The 25,071-nt window shown below is 61.8% G+C and overlaps 1 protein-coding gene across 1 annotated transcript in view; it reads right to left on the bottom strand.

The window, feature by feature from the left end:
- Positions 1 to 24,824, bottom strand: part of PLCH2 (phospholipase C eta 2) — a 69,164-nt gene extending 44,340 nt beyond the window's left edge. The window contains exons 1-2 of the mRNA XM_079149580.1: positions 24,684 to 24,824; positions 23,079 to 23,363 (exon numbers count right to left, since the gene is read on the bottom strand). Coding sequence (XP_079005706.1) covers positions 23,079 to 23,187 — 109 coding nt within the window. The 5' untranslated portion in view covers positions 23,188 to 23,363; positions 24,684 to 24,824. The remainder of the gene's footprint in view (positions 1 to 23,078; positions 23,364 to 24,683) is intronic.
- Positions 24,825 to 25,071: the final 247 nt, after the last annotated feature.

Raw genomic sequence — 25,071 nt, 5'->3', positions numbered from 1 at the left:
AGCTCTTCTAGCCCTCCTCCCACTTTTGTGTGGAGGGTCCCCGGCAGCCCCTGCTCCGATGCCAGGGCACACTGCTGGTAGGGTCTTGGCCAACTGCCCTCCAGTGACCCACAGTGGCCAAACACTTTGGCCAGCCCCCATTTCCCACACAAAGACCTTGGCAAAGGTCTCTGAAGGGCAGGGACCAACTGCCTGTGTCCCAGTGCCCCAGTGTCCAGTGGGGGCTGGTGTCCCTCCTGTCCCTGGGCAGCCTGGCCCCTTCTCTTAGGCCCCCACCCCAGCCAGTCACCTCCCTCTGCTGTCGGGGCTGCTGAGGGCAGCTTGGGTGGGACGGGTCCCTCTGCCTGGCCCATGGTGACTGTCGTCTGTGCCCCTGGCACAAATCCTCCGCCCTGCCCTGGGCTCCATGACCTCAGCCGCCTCCCTGGCCTCTGTAGCCCCAGCCATGCCACCTGCTGATGGCGTGGCCCGCAGCAGCCCGGCTCTATGCAGGCCAAGGTTTATTTTCTCTTTAAGGCAAAAAAAGAAAAGAGAAGAAAGGAGTGAAGCACTGGGAGTGTCCAGGGGAAGGTGGAGCACAGGCTCCCAGCTTCTCTCCCTCCGACCCTCCTCCTCTCCGAGGTCTGCTGCTCTGGGGAAGCTGCCGCCTGCAGGGCGTCCTCCGGGTCTTCCAGCAGGCTCTGCCTGCCCCGCCACCGCGCACGTTCAGAGAGGGCCCAAGAGAGGCCTGAGGGAAGCTGCTGGCAGCAGGGAACCAAGGCAAAGGGGCTTCACAGCCTGTTTTCACAGACTGCACGGGGGCCGCCAGAGCACAGGTCCCACCCCACAGCCAGAGAGGCCCTGAAGCGCGGAGAGTGAGTGTGGGGACTGGCTGCTCCAGCCAGCCGCTTGGCCCAGACCTTGCTCCTGTCCCGGGTGATGGGTGGGGCCGTCTGCTATAAACCAGTCCAGGCTGGCTCCCGGAGAGCCCTAGGTACCCAAACCAAGGCCACCCTGGACAAGGTCTGGTCAGCATGAGATGGCCACCAGGGCAGGACCTAAAGCCCCTGCTGCCACACCTGGGGCCTGAGGACTGGGCTTGTCAGACCCTGGGTTCTGAGGACAGTTTCTGCCCACTAGGAAAGGTGGCATACAGGAGCCCAGGCTGGACAGAGAGGGCCTGCCTGTGGCCTAGGGAGGGTGCCGTCACCTCTTGTAGGGCCAGTCACAGTGAATCCCAGGGACTCTTCTGACTGGAAGCCCAGGAACAGCCCCTTCCCCCCAGCCCAGGCAGGGGTGGGAGGAGCATCCCACCCACACTGGGGTCCCATTCTGAGAATGGGGTGGGCTGCTCCCCCCACTGGAGGCTGGAGGAGGGCCCAGTGGGGAAACTGAGACCCAGGGAGGGAAGGTAGCCTGTCACCAGCCATGGGGGGAAGTGCATGGAGCCTGGCTCTCTACCCTGGCCTGTGCCCTCCCTGTGCCCCCTCTGCCCACAGGAATGGGGTCTGCTGGGGGCTGCCAGGCAAGCCACCCTGTGACCTCACATGTCCCCAGGGGCAGAGGCAGTGGTGACGGCTGCGTCACACCCACGGCTCCTGAAGGCTCAGCTGAGCGCAGGGCAATTTTCTTTTGAGATGCAAGAGCACAAGGGGGAGAGCGGGTTGGGCCAGCGAGAGGAGGACGGGCTTCTGTGACCTGCCAGCTCTCTGAGTCCCCGGCAGGAGCCTAACCCAGACCTAGGGCTCAGACAGCTGCTGGCCACTGGGGTCTTGTGGGCAATGGCTTTGCTCACTGACCAGGTGGGCTGGTGGTCCTGCCTGCTGCATGACAAGTATCCTTGGGAGGGACCAGGCCTTCCAGGGAACCAGGTGGGAGACCTGGCAGCCCGTCCCCACTCCTTCCTCGCCTGGGTAGCTAGAGGCCCAAAGTAAAGGAGGCCCGGAAGAGGGTGCCAGGCTTCCACAGCTAGGTGTCCACGCTGACCTGGCAGCTTGGGGACCCCGATAGCAGCCCAGGTTCAAGGGCGCAGGTGGGCCTCTCTAGGTCCCGCTTCCCAAAGGCGCCAAGTCCCCCGCCCCACAGTCTGACGATCCCCAGGCAACGCCATTTCCTTACAAATGCGGAATATAATAATTCCCAATAATGCCAAGCCCAAAATAACCCACAATGTGCCGCTTGCAGATCTCCTCGCGGGGACGGGACTGACTCAAACACAGCTGCAAGTCGCTTTAAAAATACACTAAACACACACAAACACACAGGCACACACAAACACACACACACAACCTCCACCCCCGCATGCCGCCTGGCAGGTATGTGGGGTGAAGATGGGGACACGCTAGAGGGAGACCCTGCCCTTCACCCCAGGGCTGGAAGGGGCCCCAGCGGCAGTGGGGTGCAAGGCAGCTGGGGCTCCCAGTCACCCCAGAGACCCCAGACCTGAGTCCTTGCACACCGGGCCTCTCCTGGGTCACAGGACCCTGCCCACTCAGCGTGGAGATTCACACCAAGGAAGGCAGGGGTCAGGTCCCTGGCTCCCTCTGAGGGTTCAGTGGAACTCCATGTCCACTAGATCCAGGCCGCTCCCAGGCCAGGGTGGACATCCTGGCTACTAGGCTCTTGGGGCACGGGGACTGGGGAGAACAGGCAGAGTGTGTGGTAGGCTTCCAGCCAGCTCCAAATGCCAGACCAAAACGAAGCAGCCAGTGTCAGGTGCCCACTGTCCTCTGCTCCCACGCCAGAAAGTCCCGAGGGTGGGCTGGCCCAGGACACCTGCATGGCACTAGGTGCACAGACGCAGGGTCCAGGGGGTGAGCAGTGTGCCAGCATCACGGGGGCCTGGCCCGAGACGCCGTGAGAGAGGAGGGCTCCTGGAGGGGTGGGCCCAGGTCTAGGTGCCCCTCGGCAGGGAGCCCCAGTTGAGGCAGAGGCTCCTGGGGGACACCACTGTCCTCTGCAGCCCCAAGGCAGGGTGTTGTGTCACACCAGGTCATGCCATGTCACTTCTACCAGACCAGAGCATATCACCTGGTCACTTCACAAGCAGGAAGCAGAGCCTCCCAGCAGCGGCGTGCAGAGGAGGCGTGAGACCTCAGTGGGGCTCTCGGTGTCCCTGAATGTTATCCTAAAAATGGGCTGGAAAGAGGTCCACGCATCTGCTGGGAAGGGGACAGGTGAGTCATAAGCTCATGGCTCCTGATGGGGCCACCAGCTGCCCTGCAGGTCAGCAGAGGGGAAAGGGGCAGTGCTGGCTGCAGAGAGCAACCTGCACTGGCCAGCAGTGGTCAGTGGCCTGCTGACAGCACTGGCGACCCCCACAGCTCTTCCCACCAGGGCATCTGCAGGTCATCATGCTCTGGTGACAGAGCCCCAGACTGGGGACCAGGCCTGGTCCTGCTCACCCCTGGTTTCCAGGACCTATGGGTACCTGGCAGATAGCAGCCTTCATCGGCAGGCACTGTCCAGAGGGAGGGTGAACAGTGAGGACGAGGACCCCAGGACAGGGCTCGGGACAGTGAGTGGGCCAGCTCCGCTCAGTAGGCATGTGCTGGCTTTGCTCTTCTGGAGCTGCCCCTCCTGCCCAAAGAGGCAGACACACTACCCCCAGCCCCTCATCCACCCTAGCTCGACAGCCATCTCTGCTCTGGAATTTCATGGTGACCAATGCCCCCACTCCCAACAAGTGGGCCACAGGCTTGGCCTAGAAACTGTTGCTCACAAACTGGCCAGTCACGAGATCTGCCTCACGGCAGGTGGCCAGCAAGGGCTGTAGCGGAGGGCGTCTGGGTCTTGGCTTGGGGGCTCCTGTCCCCTGCCCCTACCACAGGCTCCCGGAGCAAGTCTGGGCAGCCATTCTGCTGAGGGTCCCAGATACTCCTAGAGCCCCCAGCTCACCAAGCCCTGGGCTCTCAGAGGCTCCCCTGCCCCAGGGCTTCTCTCAGTGCCCCTCCTGCTTGGGAAATGCAAAGGGGGCACCACCGCTGGGGGCACCAGAAGACAGTGGGGCTACACAGGGGAACACATGCCCAGACCAGAGCCCCTCTGCCCTCATCTGCACTTGGCTGAGCCAGAAGGTGCTGGCTTGGCCACTGCTAGCATCTGCTGGTGAGAGGGAGTCCAGGGGCACCCAGGAGCTCAAAAGACCACAGAGAAGGGACAGCAGGATGTGGATACCAGGTGGGGCTTTCCCTGGCCAAGCCTGGAACTCTGGGTCCCAAAGGAAGTAGACAGAAGGGGCTGTGGAGGGAGGAGGACCTGCTCCTCAGGGGTGCCCATGGGCAGGCCCCATGAGGACACCGGCCCCGAGGGACAGAATCCTCTGCCTCTCTCATGCCTGCTTCACAGCCCCCTCATGCTGGCCAGGAGGGACTAGTGCTCAATCAGGGCCTCCCGTGCACAGATGCTCCTGTTTAACCCTCCCGGGGGCCAAGGCCTCACCTTCTCTGCCACTGCTAGCCCAGGGACCCCCAACCCAGCCTCATTTTCCCCACCTTTAACATGGGGCCAAACAGGACCAATTGGAAATTCATAGGCAAGTGTGTCTCCATCTCCTGGGCTTCAGGGAGGGGTGCCAGTCATACAGCATGGCACCCCCTGGGGCCATGCCCTGAGAACGGGGGTACTGACGCTGTGGGGGTGACCCCACCACACTGCATTTGGAAAACTGCACCCACCGCCCCATGAAAGAGGGACGCGCCCAGCCAGAGGCTGGCTCATGGCAGCTGGAGGTGGGCAGATTTGGAAGCACCCAGGACAACCCAAGGAGGGTGGGATGAGACGCCAGCAGCAGTTCCTCCTCCAGGCTGCCCTCTGGACCTTGCCCTTGGGCAGCACAGCTCAGAGAACCCTCCTGGCTGGCGAGGACTGGGCATCTGCTGCATGTGATGCAAGGGTCCGGGGTAAACTGGCTGGGGATGCTGACTGGCTGAGCTAGGGTACTGCTGGACACCAACCCTCCCGGCTGAGCTAGGGTACTGCTGGACACCAGCCCTCCCAGGGCCAGGACTGATCGGTGGCCCTAATAGTGCCTCCTGCCCAGGCCCTGACTAGGGAGCCCCAGCCAAACATCTCTGGTCCCTGTGAATTATTTAAGCACCTGCCTAGGCCCATCTGCTACTCTCTGAGATGGCTCAGGGAGGGCTTGTGGTGCACGAGGACCTGCCCCAGCCCCAGCCTCCTGCTGCTCACAGTGGCCACTCCCAAGGACCAGATAGGCTGGGAGCAGGGTGACAGGTGGGGTGGGCTAGGGGAGGAGGGGCAGGATCAAGGACTCCCTGTCTCTGCCATGACAGTCCCCTCTGCAGGGGGCTCGCCCCAGGACAGCAGCTGCTGCCTTTCAGCTGAGATGAAATACTTCCGCGGGCTCCTCTCCCACCAGGCAAGGCCAGGGTGGAAGGGGAGCGGGGAACCTGGGCCTGGGCAACTCCCAGGGAGCCTCCGGTTTGCTCTGAGGTGCACAGACCTTGGTCCAGCAGCCTGACCCAGCCACACCCAGCCTCGACTTTCCTATAAACCTGGGTGAACACGTGGTCCCCCACGGGGGGCATGCAGAGCGACACCAGCTCAGCTGTGCAGCAAGCGACTGCCCACCCCTCTACCCCCAGGAGACCGCTAGCCCCTCACCTTCACTGCCCACAGACAGGCCAGCAGGGCCCGGAAGGAAGGCTCTGCTCAGCCCCAGCCCCAGCCCCCCCTCGGCCCGAGGCAGAACACACGCCACACTTCACAGGCTCGGCGTTACTAAGGAAGGACAAAGGCCCGGGCTTGGAACGCTGTCTGTGTGTGAACAGACAGTTCCGCACCGGCTCGCAGACCCAGTCCTCCTCTGCAGCTTGGGCCTGAATCATCGCCTCCTCTGGCAGCCAAGAGGAGAACCAGAATGTGCCATGGGCTAGGGGGACTTCAGGGGCCAAGGCCCACTCCCCAGTCCCCAGGAAGGGGCCACAGCTATAGACACCAGACTGCAGTTCTGGGGTGGCTATCTACCCACTCCATGGCTGACCTCTGGGACGTGCAGGTCCCAGGTCTGTGTCATGCCCATCAGACCCCACAGGGCTGCTGTCCATGGTGATGGACTGGGACGGGGGTTGAGGCTCCCTGGTCTAGCAGAGGCCCTTGGAGCCAGTTCCTGGAGCAGATGGGAGACTGAAGAGCAGTTGGGGAGCCGAATTTGAAAGTGGTGAGCACAGAAGTTACCCCCTGGAGCTGCTGGGAGCCAGCACTGATCTGCAGGGCCCTGAGATCCATCTTTGTTAGCTGGATTCTCATCTACAGTCTCTCACCTGTCACTGCGGGTCACGTTCCTGGAGGATGCAGTGACACATCATGGTTGAGGACAGGGCAGGCACACCTGACTCTGGCCCCACAGCCCACAGTGAGGACTGGGACAGGCCCATCACCAACCCACCCTCAACAGGGAGATGTGGAGACACCGGCATTCTTCCTCCAGGGCACGCCAGGGCTGTCTGCTGCCCTCTGCCAGGCTCTGTTCTAAACTGCACCAAGTCCTGCTTCCAGGAGAGTGGACGATGTGCACTGAATGGCCAAGCAATGGGCCCCAGGGAAGCCACAAGCCAAGTCACCTCCTGCAGCCCGCTTTCCTTCAGAGCCAGGTCTGCTGGAGCATCACACAGGCCTGCAGGTTCCCTGCCTCTGCTGGTGACCTGTGCACTCTCAGCCGCCACCACAACCTTCCTACAGATGGGGAAACCAAGGCTCAGAGAAGCCAGGATCTGGCCCATGTACACACAGCCCAGGAGCAGCAGGAAAGAGGCATGGGGGGCAGGCTCGCAGCTCCGAAACCCAGGTACACAGGCTCCAACAAGCATGTCCTGAGGTCCTCCGAGATCAGGAAGCAGCATGTTGGAGAGCCTGGTGGGAGGGAGGCCCTGGGGGGAGCTGTTCTCATGTTTGCTGAAGGCTGCAGGAAGTATCCCAGAAGGCCAGTGCATCTTGGCTTTGTGCGGGAAGCTCAGGGAGGCAATCAGGAGCTCTCAGAAAAGTGGGGCATCTCACGGTTCCTTAACGAGGCACCCAGAGGGCCTGCTACCCCGTAGCCAAGGGCCACTGCAAGCACTGAACGCGTCCTGCGGAACTGCAGCCTTTCAAAAATGAACACCACATCCCTCTGGGGAGGGCTCTCTGACATCAGCCATCTTGAGGCTCAGCTGCAGGCAAGACCACCTGTGCCTGCACAAGCCTGGGGACAGGACTCTCTGGGCAGAGACCTGGTGAGCAACAGCCTCACTCACCCACTGCCCGAGAAGTGGCGGGGACTAAAGGCTAAGACTGGGGGACTGAGGCCCACTCTCAGCAACAGCCTCAGCTCAGTGCCAATCCCCCATCCGTGTATCAAATACCCGCAGTCACCTCAGCAGGAGCTGGGCTGGGTCAGGGGCCAGGAGGGGGATCAGGCCCCTCTGTTACCGTCCTGGCCTTCACTCCACGGCCAGGACACAGGCAGGGCTGTCTGGCAGAGGCTGCTGGAGCAGAGCTTCATGCACAGCTTCACGTCTGTCCACAGCCTGCTACTGTCAGCCCACTGGACAGGAGAGGATGCTGAGGCTGAGCCACTGCCTGAGGACACACAGCTGTGGAGCCAGGATCCAACCCATCTCCCTCGTGGCAGGGTCATGGCCTCTAGCCCCGGACTGACCTGGGCAGGACCTGGACCCTCGTCACCCAGGAAGAACAGCTGCAGAGCCAGAGGACAGCCCCAGGAACCGCAGAGGCCACAGGTGGAGCTGGTCCCCGCCCCACACTTCCCTAGCCCCATACCCCACCACACAGCCTGGCATGGTAGCAGGGTCCTTGGAAGTATGTATCTCTTATTTAAATAGCCCCAACTGTGGGCCAGTGGCCATGCCTGTCATCCCAGCAGCTGGGGAGGCTGAGGTAGGATCATTGTGAGTTCAAAGCCAGCCTCAGCAACTGAGCAAGGCCCTGTCTCAAAGTAAAAAATAATAATAAAAAGGGGGCTGGGAATGTGGCTCAGTGGTTAAGTGCCTCTGGATTCAATCCCCAGTACCAGAAAAGAAGAAAAGAAAAGAAATAGTCCCGATTTTGGCAGGGTAGAGGCTCAAATCTACACTTTGCTCGCTTCAAGGTAACTTGTAAAGCTGCTACAATGCAGGGCAATACTAAGGCCGGGAGTCCCAGAGGAGTCCAGCCCCAACCTGAGCCTCATCAGAACAGCCAACAGGGGTCCTGGGGGCCTATCAGAGCCACTGGAAATGGAGAGGTGTCTGATGGTTTGAGGAAAAGGACACCTGGGAGACTGGGCAGTGGTGGGGACTCCTCTCCTCCCCAGCAACCTCTGGAAACAGTACCAGGCCCACACAGAGCCTGGCATGTGGAAACCCAGGAAGCTGGCGGCTCAGGGGCTCCCACAGCTGGGTAGCTCTGCACGTAACATCAGCATGCCCCACGCCAGCGCCGGCCTCAGGCTGTGGGCCCAAGGCATGAGATTTGAGCCTCTGCCCCTGGCTCCCCAGGGCTCAGGCAGAGGCTGCAGCAGAGCACAGGACCCTCAGGGGGCAGCGTGGTGGCCGCCCCACAAGACCCATGGGCATACCTGCACCCTGCAAGCATCAACTCATCTGAGAAAGTGCCTCTGACTGTCACCGAGTGAAGGCTCTTGAGATGAGAGCCTTCAGGGATCACTCACGTGGGTCCTAATCCCCTCACAAGTGGGCTCCGAGAGCAATGGGAAGATTCGAGATCCACAGACTGGGAGAAGACAGAGGAGCCCGTGAAGACCGGAGCCGAGATGGAACCGTGCAGCCAGGTGCCAAGGACAGCCAAGAGCGGCCCAGCCTCCCAGCACCTCCAGAGTAGGTGCGACCCTCAGGAAGAGAACAGGCCAGTTGGAGGTGAAGGCTCTCTGACAAGGTGGCCAACGGAGCCAGAGCCTTCCCCAGGCCAGCTCAGAGCTGTGCCTCCTCTGAACAATCTGGTCAGGTCCAGCAGCTCCCTCGGAGCAAGAGGCTCCAGATGCTGCTCGGTGGAGAAAGGGAAGTGCAGATGGTCAGGCAAGCTTCCAGGTCCCACAGCCAGCCAGGAGGCCCAGGCGCCGAGGTTACCCAAAGGGCTCTGGAGCCCCATCCTCACAGGCCCCCCCACATAGCCCTCCCATCAGGCACAGCTTGCCCACGCGAGTGCAGCAGCTACCCAGAGGTGACGGTGCCAGCCCTGGGGGCCAGGTCTGTCGGTGACACCCAGGCCCAGGCTGAGCCACATCAGGGAGAAGGCTTGGCTGAGGGTCTGGTGTGGAGCTGGTCAGAGGCCCTCCCTAGGTCCTCTCCAGACCAAGGATGCCTCAGCCACTTGCCATCACATCCTCCAGGCCTCCCTGCATTCTGTTCTCCCCAGTGTCAGCAGCTCAGTCATGGTCACGAATCCTAAATAGCCCACAGCCACAGGTCCTTAGCACAGCCCCTTCCCAGCATGCCCACTTCTTTCTCCTGCACTGTCCCAGCTGCTGGATCCCACCAGCAGGTGGAAAGGTTCTCCCTCTGTGCACAGCAGTCTCAGAAATGGAAAACGAGAGTCCCACAAGGGCCAACCAGCTTGCCCTTCCCCAGGCAGCCTGGGCGCTGGAGGCAGGCCTGTGAGCATGCCACAGGTGTCTACCAGCATGTGTGCAGGTGTTTGAGGGCACACGCATCCTTGTGGGTCCAGCAAAGAAGAAGGAGGAGCTGACGGGACCGTTGATGCTGCAGGATGCAGGTAAGCATGGCCCTGCAGGTCCTTCCCCATGCAGACTCCGGCAGAGGACAGGAGGCATCCTGCATCCTCCTCTGCTCTCAGACACCCTGAGATCCCTCTTGTTTGTCCTTGAGCCGGACTCCTCCTGGTGCTTCCCACCCACAGGGGCCTGGGACAGAGCAGGAGTTCAGAAAACAGGTGTGAAGAGCCTGCACTGTTCTGTGGGGGCAGGGACCCAGGAACCGACACCGGAGGCTGCTGGGAGCACAGAAGGGGATGGGAGAGGACAGCAGAGAGAAGCCATGTGGGCCGTTCCTGGGCCTCCATCCCCCAGGCCACTCTACTCCAGAGCTGACCCAGGAGGTGGGATGGGCACTAGCATGTGTGCATATGTGGCACACATGCAGGGACACTCAAGGCTGCAGGGGCAGGAGGCTCAGCCTCACCTTCAGAGGGCCCCAGAGGTGAAGGGGCACCCAGACCCCACTGGCCCTGGGCCCTTCTCCACAGCCCAGCCTGGCCTGATCTTGGCAGCCTCCTTTGTCCCTTTGTGCTGGGCAGTAGAAGGACAAAAGCTGACTCCCAGCCGGCTAGCTGCTGCCGCTGGAGACATCTCCAGGAGCCCTCCCTCCCTCTGCCTCTGATGCTGCCTGTTACACAACAGACCTAAGAATAATCCAGAGGGCAGTCGCAGACAGAGCTGCCTTGCCCTGGTACCCCTACAGCTGGGGCAGAGTGAGACACTGCTGGGCATAGAGTCCTCCTTCCACGAAGCCTGGCCTGCCTGGAGGCCAAGCAGCCCCCCAGGGGCTGCCCTACTCCCAGCACCTGGAAGCCTGGGCTGCAGAGTCCTGATTCCTGCCCCCCAAGCTCACAGGGCAAGCTATGAGTGGTGAGTGGAATCCCAGAGGATCCAGGACCACCTGTACCCAGTGGCCTTGGGGTCAAGAGTCCCAACCAGGTCTCTAATGGCTCAAGAACAGACAGCTGCAGGGAAGCTGGATTTTGGTGGGTGTGCTGATGCCTGGGCCCCCAGGGCTGCTTCTTTCAGTTAGCCAGGGGCAGCCAGGACCCCACAGTATGCAGGTTAGGGGCTACAGCCCATGAAGGAGCAGAATGGGTAATGGGAAGGTCAGTCGGGCAGGGAGGGGGCCCTCCAGGCTGGTTCTCAGCCCACTGAGGTCCAGCAGGCATCCCACCCCCTCAGCACGCAACTCCTGGAGCAGGTGACAAGAAGCCTGCAGGTCCCTGGCATGTGCTCCAGGCAGGGCTGCCGCCCATCCGGGGAGCAGGCGGTGGCGGGAGCAATAGTTAGCAGCTAATGAAGTCCTCCTATTAGGCACAGAGTAACAGAACATACACAAATGGCCCGTAGCTCTTCATCTACTGCAAACATTAAAAATTAAAATCCAATTACAACTCGTATTGTCAAACCTGGCTGCTGCCGCTTACAGCAATCCATGTGTGGGGTGGGGGATTATGTAACCTGAACTCTCTGTGGGGGGGTAGTGAGAACCTGGGCCACCTGCCCCCTGCAGCACCCCAGGATGGCCTATAGGGGATCCCGCCAACCCTCCGGCCCCAGTGGGTGGTACCAAGACCTGCAGGGGGGGCCTGGCCCCCCTCCAGCTGGGAGTAGGGTCCCTGTCTGGTCACCTCTAGGAAGAACCACTGCCAGCTGCCTGGTACCTCTGGACTGCCATCTGGCTGGGTGTCACCTCTCCAGGGCTGGGTGGCAGGACTGCCCGGCCTCACATTCACCAGGTACCTCAACGGGGAGTGATCCAAGATGCCAGAACCAACACACGCACCCCCAGGAGCCCCAAACACAGCACACTCTCCCCAGCAGAAGGGCCCACCAAGTCCTCGTCCACTACCAAGGCCAGCTGCAGCCTCTCCTCCACTGCTCCTGCTCCCTGGGGAAACAGCCCAAGTGCCGACTGGACTCCAGACGATGGTGACGAGCAGGAAGGGCCAGCCCTCCCCGCATAGGGAGCAGGGCCTCAAGCAGCTGGCCTCTGGGTAAGGGTCTGTGCAAACCTTCATCACAGCCCGCAGCACCTGTGGCCTGCCACACTTCTGTCCCCACAATCCCTTCTGGAACTCAGACCTTCCCACAGGGCTGCACAGAGGATGTGGCTATGGGTTAAGCCCAGAGGGAATGTGACAGGCAGTGGGGTTGGGGGCTTCGGGACCAATTTCTTCCATAAACCTGGAGTCCTGATGGGAGATACCTGGACCAGCTCCTGTTTCCACCAACCAGGCCAGAGCCAGTGTGGTGACCTGCAATCTCTGACCTGTCCCTTCCCTTGGTGCCTGAACACCCTCTGTGGCTGCAGCTCTCTAATCAGGCTTCAGCTTGGGGGCCTGGCAGGACAGGCATGAGTGCCTGGTGATGGAGGCACTGACCCTCCTGCCCAGGTGTGGGACAGCTGGGCATTGCCTTGGGAGCCCAGGGCATTAGGGGACAAGGAGACACAAGCCAGGTACATTGTCATGGGTCAGGAGTGGAGAAGGCAGAAGAAAAGTCTGTCTCACTGGGGAGTCTGTGATCATCCCATCTGCCTCAGGGGTCACCAGGCAGAGTGGGGAAGGGGGAGGAGAGGCAAGCAGAGAAGAGAGGCAGGACAGGGGAGGCCTCCAATTTCCCAGGTTTCATTACTGCCAGCTCCAGAGTGCCCACCCTCCCTGGAGGATGCCCCATAATTCTGCCTGAAGGTCCAGAACCTCAAGAAGGGCCACTCCGCAGGGGACTTGAAATGTCTACCTCCACACCACCCTCCAGACTGCCTGGCAGGTCACCCAGGGCCTCAGGTTCCTTGCTTCCTCAGCAGTGACCACAGCACCCCCGCTCCCCACACACACTGGCACACACTGGAGCTAGAGAGACTGACCAGGGCCAGGTGCGGCACCTGCAGCTTGGGTAGATGTACAGCATGTCCACTGGACACCTCTAGCAGACCTTCATGACTGTGCCCCTGATGCACCCTCCCAGGGGAACAGGGGAGCTGGCTTGGCTCCACAAGGGTCAGTCTCCTTACAGGGTCACAGCACCAGTAGGGCATTCAGGTAAAACCAGGGGAGGAAAGTTTGCAGAGGGTGGCCCTCACCCAGCACCCCAGGCCACCAAGAGAGCCTGGATGCCTGTCTGTCCCGCTGCTGTCCCGCACAGGCACCCTAGCCCAAGCCCACCAAGACCAGAGCCCTCCCCTCCAGCAGAGCTTTGTGAGCATCCTGGCCTCGCAGGGCGCACCCAATGGAATGGCAAGCGACCCCTCCCCCGTCGCGGCCCCGACCCACGGCAGGGACAGCGGCGCCCCCGCGCGTCCGCCCGCCGCGGCCCCGGAGGCGCAGCAACAGGAGCGGCACCTACTGTGCTTCTGCGGGGCGGCTCCCGCGTCCATTGTCTCCGCGGCTGCGGCGGCTGCGGCGGCGGTGGGCCCGGTGGTCAGCGGTCAGCGGCCAGGCTCAGGCTCGGGCTCCAGCGGCATCGCCCGCGGATTCGGGCGGCCCGCGGCGGGCTGTGCGCGCGGCGCGCTCGGGCGCAGTGTCACTGCGCCCCGTGGAGGCGCCGCGAGGAGCACGCTGTCACTCCTGCCGCCCGCACCACACCCCCTGCCCGCCCTGCGCCGGGAGGGGGCCGGGGGCGCGGGCTCCGAGGCGCGCTGAGCGGGGCACAAGGGGCGCAGGGGCAAGCGCGACGCACAGATCCGGACCCGCTAGGCGCACAGCTCACAGCTGGGCCAGCGCCCGCCCCGCGCTCGCCGCAGCCAAAGTACTTTTTGCGCAAAGATGCACCGGCGGCCTCCCAGCTCCCAGCACTTCCCCTCCGCTCCCTCCTCCGCCTCTGCGTGGCCCGACCGGTCCCGGTGGGGGCGGGGCCGAGACCGCTTCCCCATCTTGAGCAGCTCAATGCAGCCAAGGCAGGGAGCTGGGTCAGGCACTACTGCCTACTCTACCCCCAACCTCCCCGCCACACAGGTGATTGGAAAGAGGGGGACTGGGTCATTCCTCCCCCGACCAAGATGTTGGGAGACTAGTGTGGAGACCTGAGGGTATCTTGAACTGACGGGGAGGGCTGACGACCCAGCCCCAAGAGGGCTCCTCTGCTATCCAGGAGCACCCCGTAGCTCACTTCATGGGGAAGCCCGAGGGAGGGGCTTGGTGCGGATGACTTGGAAACCACCCCTCAGGCCCAGCAAGAGGACCAAGACCAGCCTTATACGCAGGGGCTGTGACAGTCACCAGCCTTCCCCACAGGCGCTGGAGTGTGCCCACAGCAGAGACAGACAGGCCCTAGCCTTGGAGAGCCTTGGAACCTTGGAATCTTCCTGCCAACCAGCTTCTCTGCAGGCCCTGGCTCTTCTCAGAGTGACCCTCACCTGCCCCATCTCCAACTGCAGCAGGCAGCAGTGAATGAGGATGGGGGACCTCATTCACCAGGAGAAAATGTTCAGCCCATGTGTCCAGTGGCCTAGACACCCTCCTGGGCCTGCCTTGACCAGGTGCTGAGAAACGGCTTTCAATTCAGCCCCACCTTGCCAGCTAGGGCACAGGGAGGGTCCCAGTCTGTTCCAGGCCACTCGGAGCCCCACCTGCTAGGGAAGCCTCAGCACTTACCCCGGGCGGCCCATCCACCCACATCTTGATGTTTCTGCACCTGATGGGGGGTCTCTGGACTCCATCCTTTAGGGTCTGACATGGGCCTTGGAAGGGGAGGAGGAATCCTGGCCAGGCCTGAGAACAGGACATGGTCACTCAGGAAGCACAAACTCTGCCCATCAGGGGAAGGAAAGGCTGAGTCTGGAATGAGGCCCTTGACGGGTGCCAGATGGGGAGCAGGTTCCTGGAGCCCAGGAAGAGCCTGGAAGAGGGGCTATATGGGAGGGTGTCATTGCAGACAAATGATGTCAAATTTCCCAATTTGCCCCACAGCAGACTCTGTAGTGACATACGAGGAAACACCAAACATGGTGTTTTTGCACCTGCAGACCCTCAGGGAATTTGGCCCAGGTATAGATTTGTGGTTTCCATGGTCCTTTCAAGACTCCTGACCTTCAGAAAGCCACTCAGTGGATCCCATGGCTGTGCTATAGACCGAAGCCAACCCACGAGGGACTGAACCCAGCACAAGTGGTCCATCTGAGCACCAAGGCTCTCTGCTTTCTAGGAACACCGGGCACCTCTCAGCTCCATCTCTGCATGCTCTAGAAGCTCCTGCTGGTGTGGGTTCTGGAATGCTCTGCCCAAGGTTGGTAGCATTGGCATTCACACAGTCACCTGCCTAGCCTCTGCCATCATAGCGGAGTGTCGGAACCTGGCCCCAGGAGCTGTGGCTGCCTTGATGGGGCTGTGGAGGGAGCAGAGATCACCAGAGGAGCCCCTACAGGCTCCAGGTGCACACTGCCCCGGCTCCTTGCCCTAGAATGCTCTCCAGCAACTTCTCAGCCGCCTCCTGGCCAGAGCAGGGCTACCTACTCCTCTTTCCCACCCCCACTGGGACAGCATGAGCTGATCCAGGACTGCCGAGTGAGTGCGAGTACTCAGGAATAGGTGTTGTGAGCAGGGTGTGAGTGAGAGAAGTCCAGGCCTCCACGTGTGATAAGAGTGTGTGAGTCCCAGCCTCCTACCCACCCCAACCCCCGATCTCCCGAGCCTGCCAGGACTGGATTCCCATCTAGAAGCTCGCAGCAGTCTATGACCACGCTCAGGCACCAACACTTCTTGGCTTCGAGACATCACAGCATGGAACTGGCCAGGCAGCGGCTGGGACCTTTGGCACTTTGCCCGTTCCCAGCCCTCCACAGACTTTTCTCAAGGTGACAGCCCTGACCACTGCTCCTGACTTAGAGACCCTTAGGGCTGGATGCAGGCAGGGAGAGAAAGTCCAGACCCCGCCACCCCCTGGGCACCTGGAATAGGTGGCACTGTCTAAGTCATGCCCTCCTGAACCCCCTCTCAGAGCATGGGGCTCTGCTGGGGTTGGGGTCTCTTCTCATGAGAGACACCACATCCCAGGAGCGGGACCCAGGGACACAGCAGATCCTGCATTGTGGGGCGCTCGGTGCTCCAATGAAGCAACAGGAGAAAGGATTCACAAAGACCTTGGCTTCCCAGGGTACTCGGCCAAGAGCTGAGACCCAGGGAGACAGAAACTAAGAGCCACAAGACATAGGAAACCTGGGTTTCCTTCTGCCCAAAGCCAAAACTGAAATGCAAGTTGGGAACCACAAGAGAGGTCTCCACCAACAGAGGCTCCAAGAAGCCCTGACCTCTGGGCAGGGCCAGTGTGCAGATGGAGACCAGCCACCTGCAACAGAGGGTGGTGTGTGGATGTGCCCACTGTGATGGCCAGGTGCTCTTGGGAGCAACTCCAGCAGTGGGGCAGACAGCCTTCTCCCCGGCCGTCATTGTCCCCTGGCCCCAGAGACTCACAGCCCCCATGTCGCAGCCAGTCTTCCTTCCCCAGGTCTCCCAGGCACACCACTGCTGGGCCTTACCCACACCAGGCCTCATGGCTTCTCCAGTCCATCCTCTCAAGCTGCTGGGCCACGCCTGCACCTGCCGCCCAGGTCCCTCTGGCTGGCCGGCTGGCTTCCCCCCGACAGCAGTCTCCTCTTGGCTCATGTCACTGCATGGGGTTCCTCCTGCTCCACATCCCCCTCCTCTCCTGCCTGGTTTCCAAAGTCTGGAGCATGGTATCTCTGTCAGGGGGCCTCTCCTGGCTGCCTCGTTCTCCAGGGTGTCCTGGGCATGACCTTGCCCTTGTTCTGAGTCTGCCCTTCCCAACAAGATTGTGAGGCCTACAGGCAGGGTGGTGCATGCCACTGTCCCCAGACTCTGCGGATAGCCCAGCCCCAGTGACCCTCACGCATGGCCTCCTTAATGTAGAGGAATCTGGCCAGACCTGGCCCCCTGCCATTTTCCTGATGTGCTTCCCTGCTGGTGGCTGGTCCCAGCCCCGACCATGACAGATGTCTCAGGGCAGGAGCAGGCTCAGAGGCCTTTCTACAGCGCACAGTCACCACTGTGGACCCACAGGCCTGTAGAGATGTCCGCAGGGAGGCAGCAAGAGGCACAGCCGGGGCACCGCAGAGGAGCAAGCACTCACCGCCAAATCAATGAGTCTAATTGGGTAAATGTGCAATTCTCGACTGGCTAAATTTAGCAAGCGTGTGTCTCGTTTTCCAGCAGCATCTGGTCTTAAGACGTCCCGTTCTCAATCAGAACTCAAGACAACGTGCAGAATCAGGAGGGGGGCCAGGCCTGGCCAGTGCTAGGGTGGACGGTGGCCCAGGCCTTTCTGGTGGAGGCCAGGGGAGGGGTAGGTGACGGGCCTCCAGCCAGGGCAGGGCTGACCCTTCTGCCTCAAGACCCCCAGGAACCTTGCCATGTCAACTGGAAGGAGCGGGATGCCCTGGGAGGACCTGGGGTACACCCTGTCTGTGGGTGCAGGGCCTTGGAAATCTTGATGCCTGCCACTCCATTTTCTTTGAGAGGGAAACTGAGGCACGAAGAGGGAAAGGCACCTGCGCAGAGTCCTCAGAGCCTGAGAATCCTGGCCCCAGATGGCCCTTCTCATAGTCAGAGTGACCTTTCCCACAGGCCCTGCAGGGCTGCTTCAATGTGGACCTTCTGTGTGGCAGAGCCTCAGTTCCTGGCCTGGTCTGGATCCCCACAGTGCAGTGCTGGCCCCTGGGCTGGGGCAGCCCACAGATGCAAACTGCCCTGCTGCCCCAGGACTGGGCACTCTATCCCCTTGGCCTACAGAGGAGGTGTCCATGGGACCAGAGCTGGGCAGAAGGTAGGTGGGCCAGCTCCCATTCCAGTGACCCCACGTGGGAGAACCATGACCAGCATGCTGAGCTGCTCAGTGCCCAGGCGTGGAGGGGAGGGCGAGGGTGGTGCTGGGCCGCCCTCTTGGGACAGGACCGTTGAGGAAAGCATGCCGCCCAGACCCCAGCGCTGCCTTTCCTGCCTGTGGTGCTGGGGAAAGAGGAGGGGAGAGGCAGGAGGGAGTCCCCTCGGCGAGGACCCCAGGGCCTCTGACGGAGGCTGGGTCCTTCAGCCTCACAGAGCTATGCCCAGGACACCGGTGAGCAGAGGTTGCCTGGAACCAGCGCCTGGGCCTGCCTGCACTCCCACCCCACACGCAGCCCCGGCCGCTGGCAGCATCTCCAGCACACTCCGGCTCCTGCCCACACGGCCGCCAGCTCCGTCTGCCAGGCTGCGGCTCGTTCACCGTTCACGCGCTCATCTCCGACTGCTGGCAAGTGTGCTCCGAGTGTCCCCAGGGTCCTGGCTGGGCGAGCCCAGAACAGAGGCAGAAGTGCACCTGTGGTCGGGTCTGTCCTGCACGTGCATGTACACACGTGTGTGTGTGTGTGTGTGTACCAGTGTGTGGTGTGTGCTCATGTGTGTGTAGTTTGTGGTGTACATACATGTGTGGTGTGTGTGTACCTACATGTGGTGTGTGCTCAAGTGTGTGTGGTGTGCACACGTGTGTGGTGTGTGTACCTGTGTGTGATGTACAAGTGTGTGGAGTCAGCTAGAAGAGGCTGAGCCTGGGGGTGATACTAGTAGGACTCGGATGGGGTGAATTGCAGAGGGGGAGCCAGGTGGGCCAGACAGGGGTGCTCCAGGGATGGCTGGATGCCCTGGCCAAAGGAGGTCCCCTGGGAGTCAGCCTGGGGACACCAGCAAGGTGGGTGCCATTTGGACAGACAAGGAGACCTGGGCAACATCTGAACCCGTGGCAAGGGGCTTTAGACTTGGGATAAGCCACCGGACTGGCCACAGCAGTTCCCAGTCCAAGGTGGGCACTCCGGGGCTGGGCTGGTGGAGGTGAACCTCAGTCTCCAGAACAGGAGACCTTGCTAGGAGGAAAAGAGGTTGCAGCTTCTGAGGCTCTACACCCTCGCTACTGCCTGACTACCCCTCAGAGACTGGCAAGAAAGAGGACCCCGAGCCAGGTACGGTGGCACATGCCTGTAATCCCAGAGACGTGGGAGTCTGAGGCAGGAGGATGGCAAGTTCAAAGACAGCCTCAGCAACTTAGCAAGGCCCTAGGTAACTTAGTGAGACCCTGTCTCAAAAGAAAAACAAAAGGGGCTGGGGGTGTGGCTCAGTGGTTAAGTGCACCTGCTTCAAATCCCAGGACAAAAACTAAGATGATGTCCTAAAGACTCCTGATCCAGAAGCTAGGTCTGCACTCACTACCTCCTCCTCTGCTGACTGGGTCCAGCCGTCTAAGCACCTGAGAATTCCATACTGGCATGTATTGAGCACCAACTGTGTACCAGGTCCTCAGGGGCTATCTCACTAGAGGCCAGAGGTCCCAGCCAGCCCTACTCCAGCCAGGGCCCTGGACTCTTGGGAAAAGAGCCCTGGAAGGACTGCACACCTGCTCACACCCCACCTCAGGTGACCCACCCCTCAGGGCCCAGTGCCTCGTGGTAGAGGTCCAGGAGCGCCCTGGGGCCTCTCTAGTTGGATGGTCATACTGCCCACACCTCCCCTCGCGGCAGACCCCCACCAACCCTCATCAGAAGAAGGCCAGCCCTGCTCCTTTTGCCAAGGTCAGCAGAAGCTGTGCCCTGGAGGCAGCCCCCTTGGCCACTGGGTCCAGTGCCCAAAGTGCAGAGAAGCAAGGGGACAGGAATAGCCTGGGGTTTGGACCACACCTCCCTCCATCCTCCCAAGGACAGAACCGCAGGCCAGAACTCAGCCCAGGGAGTGTCCCAGGGAGGAGGATGAGGGACCCTCGCCCCTTTCCTGGCCACTGGGAGAGAGGCTCAGAGCACTAGTCCCAGGCAGCAAATCAACGCCCCCCACACTGGAAAGCGTCCTCGCTGAGTCCACACAGGGCTGGAGCTACAGCAGGCAGGAGCCAGGCCTCCTGCTGCAGGGCCGCTGGACCTCGGCCCCTGGAGGCTCATTGTCTCCTCTACCCTTTCTCAGCCTTATGCAGCATCCCCCAAGGACATGAGGCCTCTCCTCAGGATCACAGCTGAGAGACACAGTGCACTCGGGCCCCACTGTCCTGCCCAGGGAATCTGCCGAGGCCTGGGCCCTTCCCCCTCACACAGGGACCTCCCCACATGTGGCCCCCACTGCACACATCTACCCAGCCTCCAGCCTCCAACCTCAGGAACCACGAGCAGCTGGTTTGGAAAGCTGCATTGAGCCCCTTTCCCCTGGGATGGCCCTCAGGTCAACCCACATGTCCTTCTTCCTTCTAGAAAAGCCTCTCACCTCACACCAGGTGGAGTGGACACGGGAAAGGCCCTGGGGCTCCCCACGGGCTCCAGGCCCCCTGGCAAACTCCACCTGCCGCCCCAGGCACCTCCCTGACTTCTCAGAAGCTGAAGGCGCGCTTCAGGGAGCTAGGCATGTTGAATGCTGCTCACAGAAACAGCCAGGGGCCCTGGGGTTGCGGGAGACCCCGGTGCGTGTGCGGGACTCTCCCTTCGACACCACCCAGTCAGCAGCACCTAAGCTTCTGAGCTGCTCAGTGATGCCCAGGAGGGAGATGCTCCCACGAGCACCAAGGCAGCTCTTAAGAATCAGGCTCCAGGAGAAAACGCAAAGGTTGAAAGGAGCCCGAGGCCCTACCTGAGCACCCAGATGGGGCTCATCCTGGCCCCCAGCACTGGGGTGGGTGAAGCTTGGCAGAGCACAGCCAGAGGCCTGCACGCAGAGGCTGGGAGGAAACAGGGACATGTCGGCAGGTCTCGTTTGCGGCTTCTTTATATTTTTCTGTACTTGCCAGAGTAGCTCCTCTGAGCCAGTCTTGCTTTCATAGTGAGAAGAAAAAAAAAAAAAATGAGAGAACCAACCACACCAGCAGGAAGTCCAGGGAGCCCAGATCTGACATGCTTTGAAAGGAAAAGGCCCCTGGGAGCACACGTCCCATGTGGACGCTCATCCCCACCCCGGCCTCTGGGCCAGGCTGAGCTACGGCTGCTTCAGCTCCAGCTCTAATAGAGGGACTCACTCCAGCCAGCCTGCAGTCCTGACGGCCAAAGCCTCCTACCCTGGCACTTCCAGGGCCGGGATCCCTGGCACACATGCCATCGACCCCTGGAGACCGTCCCATCAAGGGCAGTCCGAGTGCTGGTCCTCCCAGGTCAGTTGTGTGTACCTGGGTTAGTGGTGGACCAGTCTCTGGTGACCGCAGCTTTCAGCACAGGAACGACTGAGGCCAGGGTCCCGTCTGGCAGGGCCATGTGGAGGGAGCCCCTCCACATTACTGACTCAGTTTGGGGGCAGCCTAAATAGCACCCCCAGCCCACTGGGCACTGCAGAGTCGCACAGCTGTTAGCTCCACCCAGGGGGACACAGCCCCACCTCAGGAAGACAGGAGGGCACAGACATCCAGACAGGCAGGTGGACAACGGTGGGGGCAGGTGCCCTGGACATCACCCACCTCCTGCCTGGGGAGGAGGAAGAAGGCTGCTTGGGAAGAGAGAGAAGGGAGCAGCCCGCCCCATCTGAGGGACTGCTGCGACAGCCCCCCACGGCAGGTGAGCTGGGGACCCACCTCCCAGCAGGGAGTGCCCTCATGTCCGTGGAGCTCAGCAACCCCTAGTTCTGACCTTTCACCTCTGCCATTGACCATCCCAATGGTACCAGGGCATGGGTGCTGGAACCAGGTGGCTCTCTTCCCAGAGGGCCAGGGAGGGACCTGGCCTGGGGCAGCGCAGGGCTTAGTACCCCTAGCCTCTGGCAAGGAGGCCAGAGCCACACCCCAGGTTGCCAGCCCCAGCCCCGCCCACACGCCAGCAGCTCACGTGCATCCCCACCCTTTGGCCTGTGGAATTGGATCAACTGCTCTAATGGAACCCATTACCACCAACATGCCAGTCAGGGCGACAGATTGCACGGCGAGGGCCGGGAGGGACATGGAGCACTTTTCCAAGCCCCAGCCCCGGCCATGGAGCCCATCCTCCTCCCAGCAGTCGGGCCTCACCAATGCTCCCTGCTCCAGGGACAAGGGTTGAGGCGGGAAGATGGGAGTGGCAGGCTCCTGCCTCTCAGTGGCCTCGCTGCCTCAGCCAGTCCCCTCATGGGATGGAGAAGTCAGGAGTCCAAGAAGAGGTAGCCTGGGGCAGATCCATAACCGTGCTAGGTTCCATTCAAACCACCCGACCCCCCTTGCAGCCCCCACCCCACCCAGCACACACGTGGGCCTGCTGGTGGCTTGAGGAGGCTGAGCTGCCATCAGTCAGACAGGCGCTGCCCAAAGAACCGGGACCTACTTCTGTCGAACCAAGAGGGGACCACAAACAGTCAGAGAAGCCAGCCAAGGCTGCCCTGCCCAGGACGACCTCCAGGCAGTAGCTGGCTTGTCCACGGCTGGCCAGAGCCCCTGACAGTCCCTGCCCTCTCAGCTGGGAATCTTCCACTGCTCGGTGGGCTGCCTCAGGGAGCCTTCTGGAAATACCTCCAGGCCAAACCGGGTCCTCCCACCCTGAACCCAGCACCCAACACCAGACCTACCTGACCTCAGAACAGCAAGCTAGATATGGGGAGGGGACCCAGGCCAGGGCAGTGACAAGGGGGTACCGGGTGGGGTGGCAGCAGGAAGAGACTGGCAGGAGTACCTCTTCCAGGACTGTGACCCTGAATCTGGTCCCATTTCTGCACCCAGGACTTTCGGCTCCCCCACAAGGGCCCAGGGATCTTTGGAGCCCTGGAGGAGGAGGGCTCTGCTTGCCTCCCCTCTGCCCCCATCCAACTGCCCCTTCCCAGGTGTCCAGTTGCAGGTAGAGCTGCAATCAGGGCCCAAGCCCAGCAGGGACTTTGTGCAGCTGGGCAGACACATCTCCACCCCCGATGCAGAGGCCTGTCCGGGCACATCTGGAGAATGTGGGACAAACAAGCCAGAGCTGGCTCTGCGGGCACCAGGGTGCATGGCATGCACACATGCACTCTCGGCCCCACACGCCCAGCAAGCAGAGGCGGACCTGCCCCTCCACAGAGCACCAGGCAAACCAGAAACTCAGGGGTGGAGAGGGCCAGCCCCCACTTTCTGAGCACTCCACCTGACCAGAAGCCTCCCCACCACAAGACGGATGCCCTCTGACTGCTGGGCAACAGGCACTGTATAAGGAATGGAGAGCTGTCCCCAGGAGCTAATAAAACCCTTCTCCCAGGTGGGCCATATCATTTGCTCCATGTCGAGCCAGAGAAACTGCCCACGAGAAGGGACAGATGCATAGCAGCCTCCCTTGCACCCTGCTTACGAAGCACCCCTCTCTGGGGGAGCTGGCAGAGCCTCCTTCTTCCCAGGGGGATCACCCCAGCCCTGAGGCTGTGGAGACAGTCCCTCGGCGTAAAGACCAGTGCTCTCCAGCTCAGGAGAGCACCAGGGCCAAGGCCTCACTCACCCACAGGCAGGACATTGGCACTCAGGAAAAGCCACCTATTGTCCAGATTGGGTCCTGAGTCTTCAGGGGGAGGAGCCGGGATGAGGGGGCCTGCTGGTGGGGGAGCCATCCTAGAGGGATGGAGGACTCTCAGTGGTGGTGCAGCAGGCCGGGATTAGCAGAGGGGGCTGGCAGTCAGCAGGAGGCAGGAGGAAGCTGCTCTCAGGTCCCTCTGCTCCCAGGGGCCCTGGTGTCTGGAAGAGTCTGAGCCTGGGAGGGAGTCTGGGCCTGCCGCTCACCACACACCTGGAGAGAGCAAGAGGAACAGAGTCAGTGGGGGCGTGGGCCAGGTGGGGAACTCTGGACAGGAAGCCTGTGAGCCAGGGCCAGCCCAGCTCCACTGCCCCTTCCAAACGGCCAGGGAGAGGCGCAGGGCCAGCGGTGGGGCCCCTGAGCAGAGGGTGAGGGACCAGAGGGTGTCAGCCAAAGCCTTACATCTTTGGTGAGTAGCAAAGGAAGTCAAAGGCCCAGTGACCGAGCCTCCGGCTTCCTCACCAGAGCGTCCAGACTCTGATTCTCTGTGCTAGGACTTTCCCAAAGCTTGAACAGAACTGAAAGAAAGGCAGGAGCCACTTCACAGAGGCTGGCCAGCCTCACAGAAGCAAGCTTTGCAAGTGCAGGTCCTGCCATGCCTGGAACCCACAGCCCCCTTGGCTGTGCCGGGTGCTGGAGGTGACTACCAGCCCTGGGCCCCACTGGGGCTCCATGGACCTGAGGAACCTGTGGAGGGCATCCCTTTGTCCCCTCTCCCGCCCTGTGGTGTCACTCAGGTCCAGGGTCTCAGCCCGTGCTGTGAATGGAGCCCCCACCCCACCCTGGGTCTCCTAGGCAACCATGTGCCAAGGACAGCCCTGCTTGGCTGAGCTCCAGAACCCCAACTCCTGTTGCTCTTCCAAAGCATCTCAGGCTCCAGGCAGGCTCTTGCCCTGCCCCGTAGGCCCTAGCCCATCCTCTGCTCGGCCTCCGCATGGACTTGTCATTCCACCTCCTCACTGCCCAGCCAGTGCCCCCTCTCCCAGCCAGCTCTTCCAGAGCCCTCCTGGCCATCTCTTCTTGGATGCCTTCCCTTCCCCGCAACCTTGGGTCACGGGGAGACTGGCAGGGGAAGGAAGAGTCCTTAGACACTGTACCCTGGAGCCCTCCGACCTGCCCGAGACAGGGTTTTCTGGGCCTGGCTTCAGACAGACATCGGGATGCCTGGACCCTCTAGAGACCCAGAGTCATGCTCTGCCCAGGTGGGAAGAGCAGCCACGGATCAGGAAAGCCCAGCCCTGCAGCAGCCCTGCAGGGGAGCCTCCCAGCCCCACCTCAGGCCCCTCCTCAAGCCAGGGCTCCTGGCTTCCTCCAATCCCCCGGAACTTTCCTTACCCACACGTTCCAGGCCCCAGACCCTCCAGCCCAGGCTGCCCTCCTCCAGTGGCAACTGGGATTGGCCAGCCAGGTGCTCTGGGGTCCCGGTCTCAGCAGGTAGGGAGTGGGCACCAGGCCTCCCACATACCCAGGACGGCCCTCTGCCAGGGCCTCCCTCCTCCCCCAGACCCAGCACCAGTCCAGCTCCAGGCTCACCCACAGGTTTGGGGTCTCCCCACCCAGGCTCTCCTGAGGCAGCTGGGCTGCTGAGGCCCCTCGACCGCCGGCCCATGAGGCCAGCACCCGCTCCAGCCGCCGTCTCAAACTGGCGCCTGCCGGGTGCTGAGAGCCAGCTTCCTGCTGCAGGAGCAGGAGCCCTGCCTCGACATGCCTGCCAGCGCGGGCCAGGCGTGGGGCAGGCGTGGGGCTCTGCCGGCGGCACCGGGGAGCCTGATGAGGCAACCGCACCACACCGGCCGCCACAAGCCGAGGTGTGGCCACCGAGGACCATGAGGTCAGTCTTTGGCACGGGCCCACTGCACCTGGCACAGGAGCCCCTCACCCACCTGTCCCTGCCCTGCAAGCCATTCCAGCTTTGATGGAG

This window comes from Sciurus vulgaris (genome assembly GCF_902686455.1).
Source record: "Sciurus vulgaris genome assembly, chromosome: 1".
Classification (NCBI taxonomy): domain Eukaryota; kingdom Metazoa; phylum Chordata; class Mammalia; order Rodentia; family Sciuridae; genus Sciurus; species Sciurus vulgaris.
Note: the sequence above shows the minus strand (reverse complement) of the source record. Positions and strands in the feature narration are given on the sequence as shown.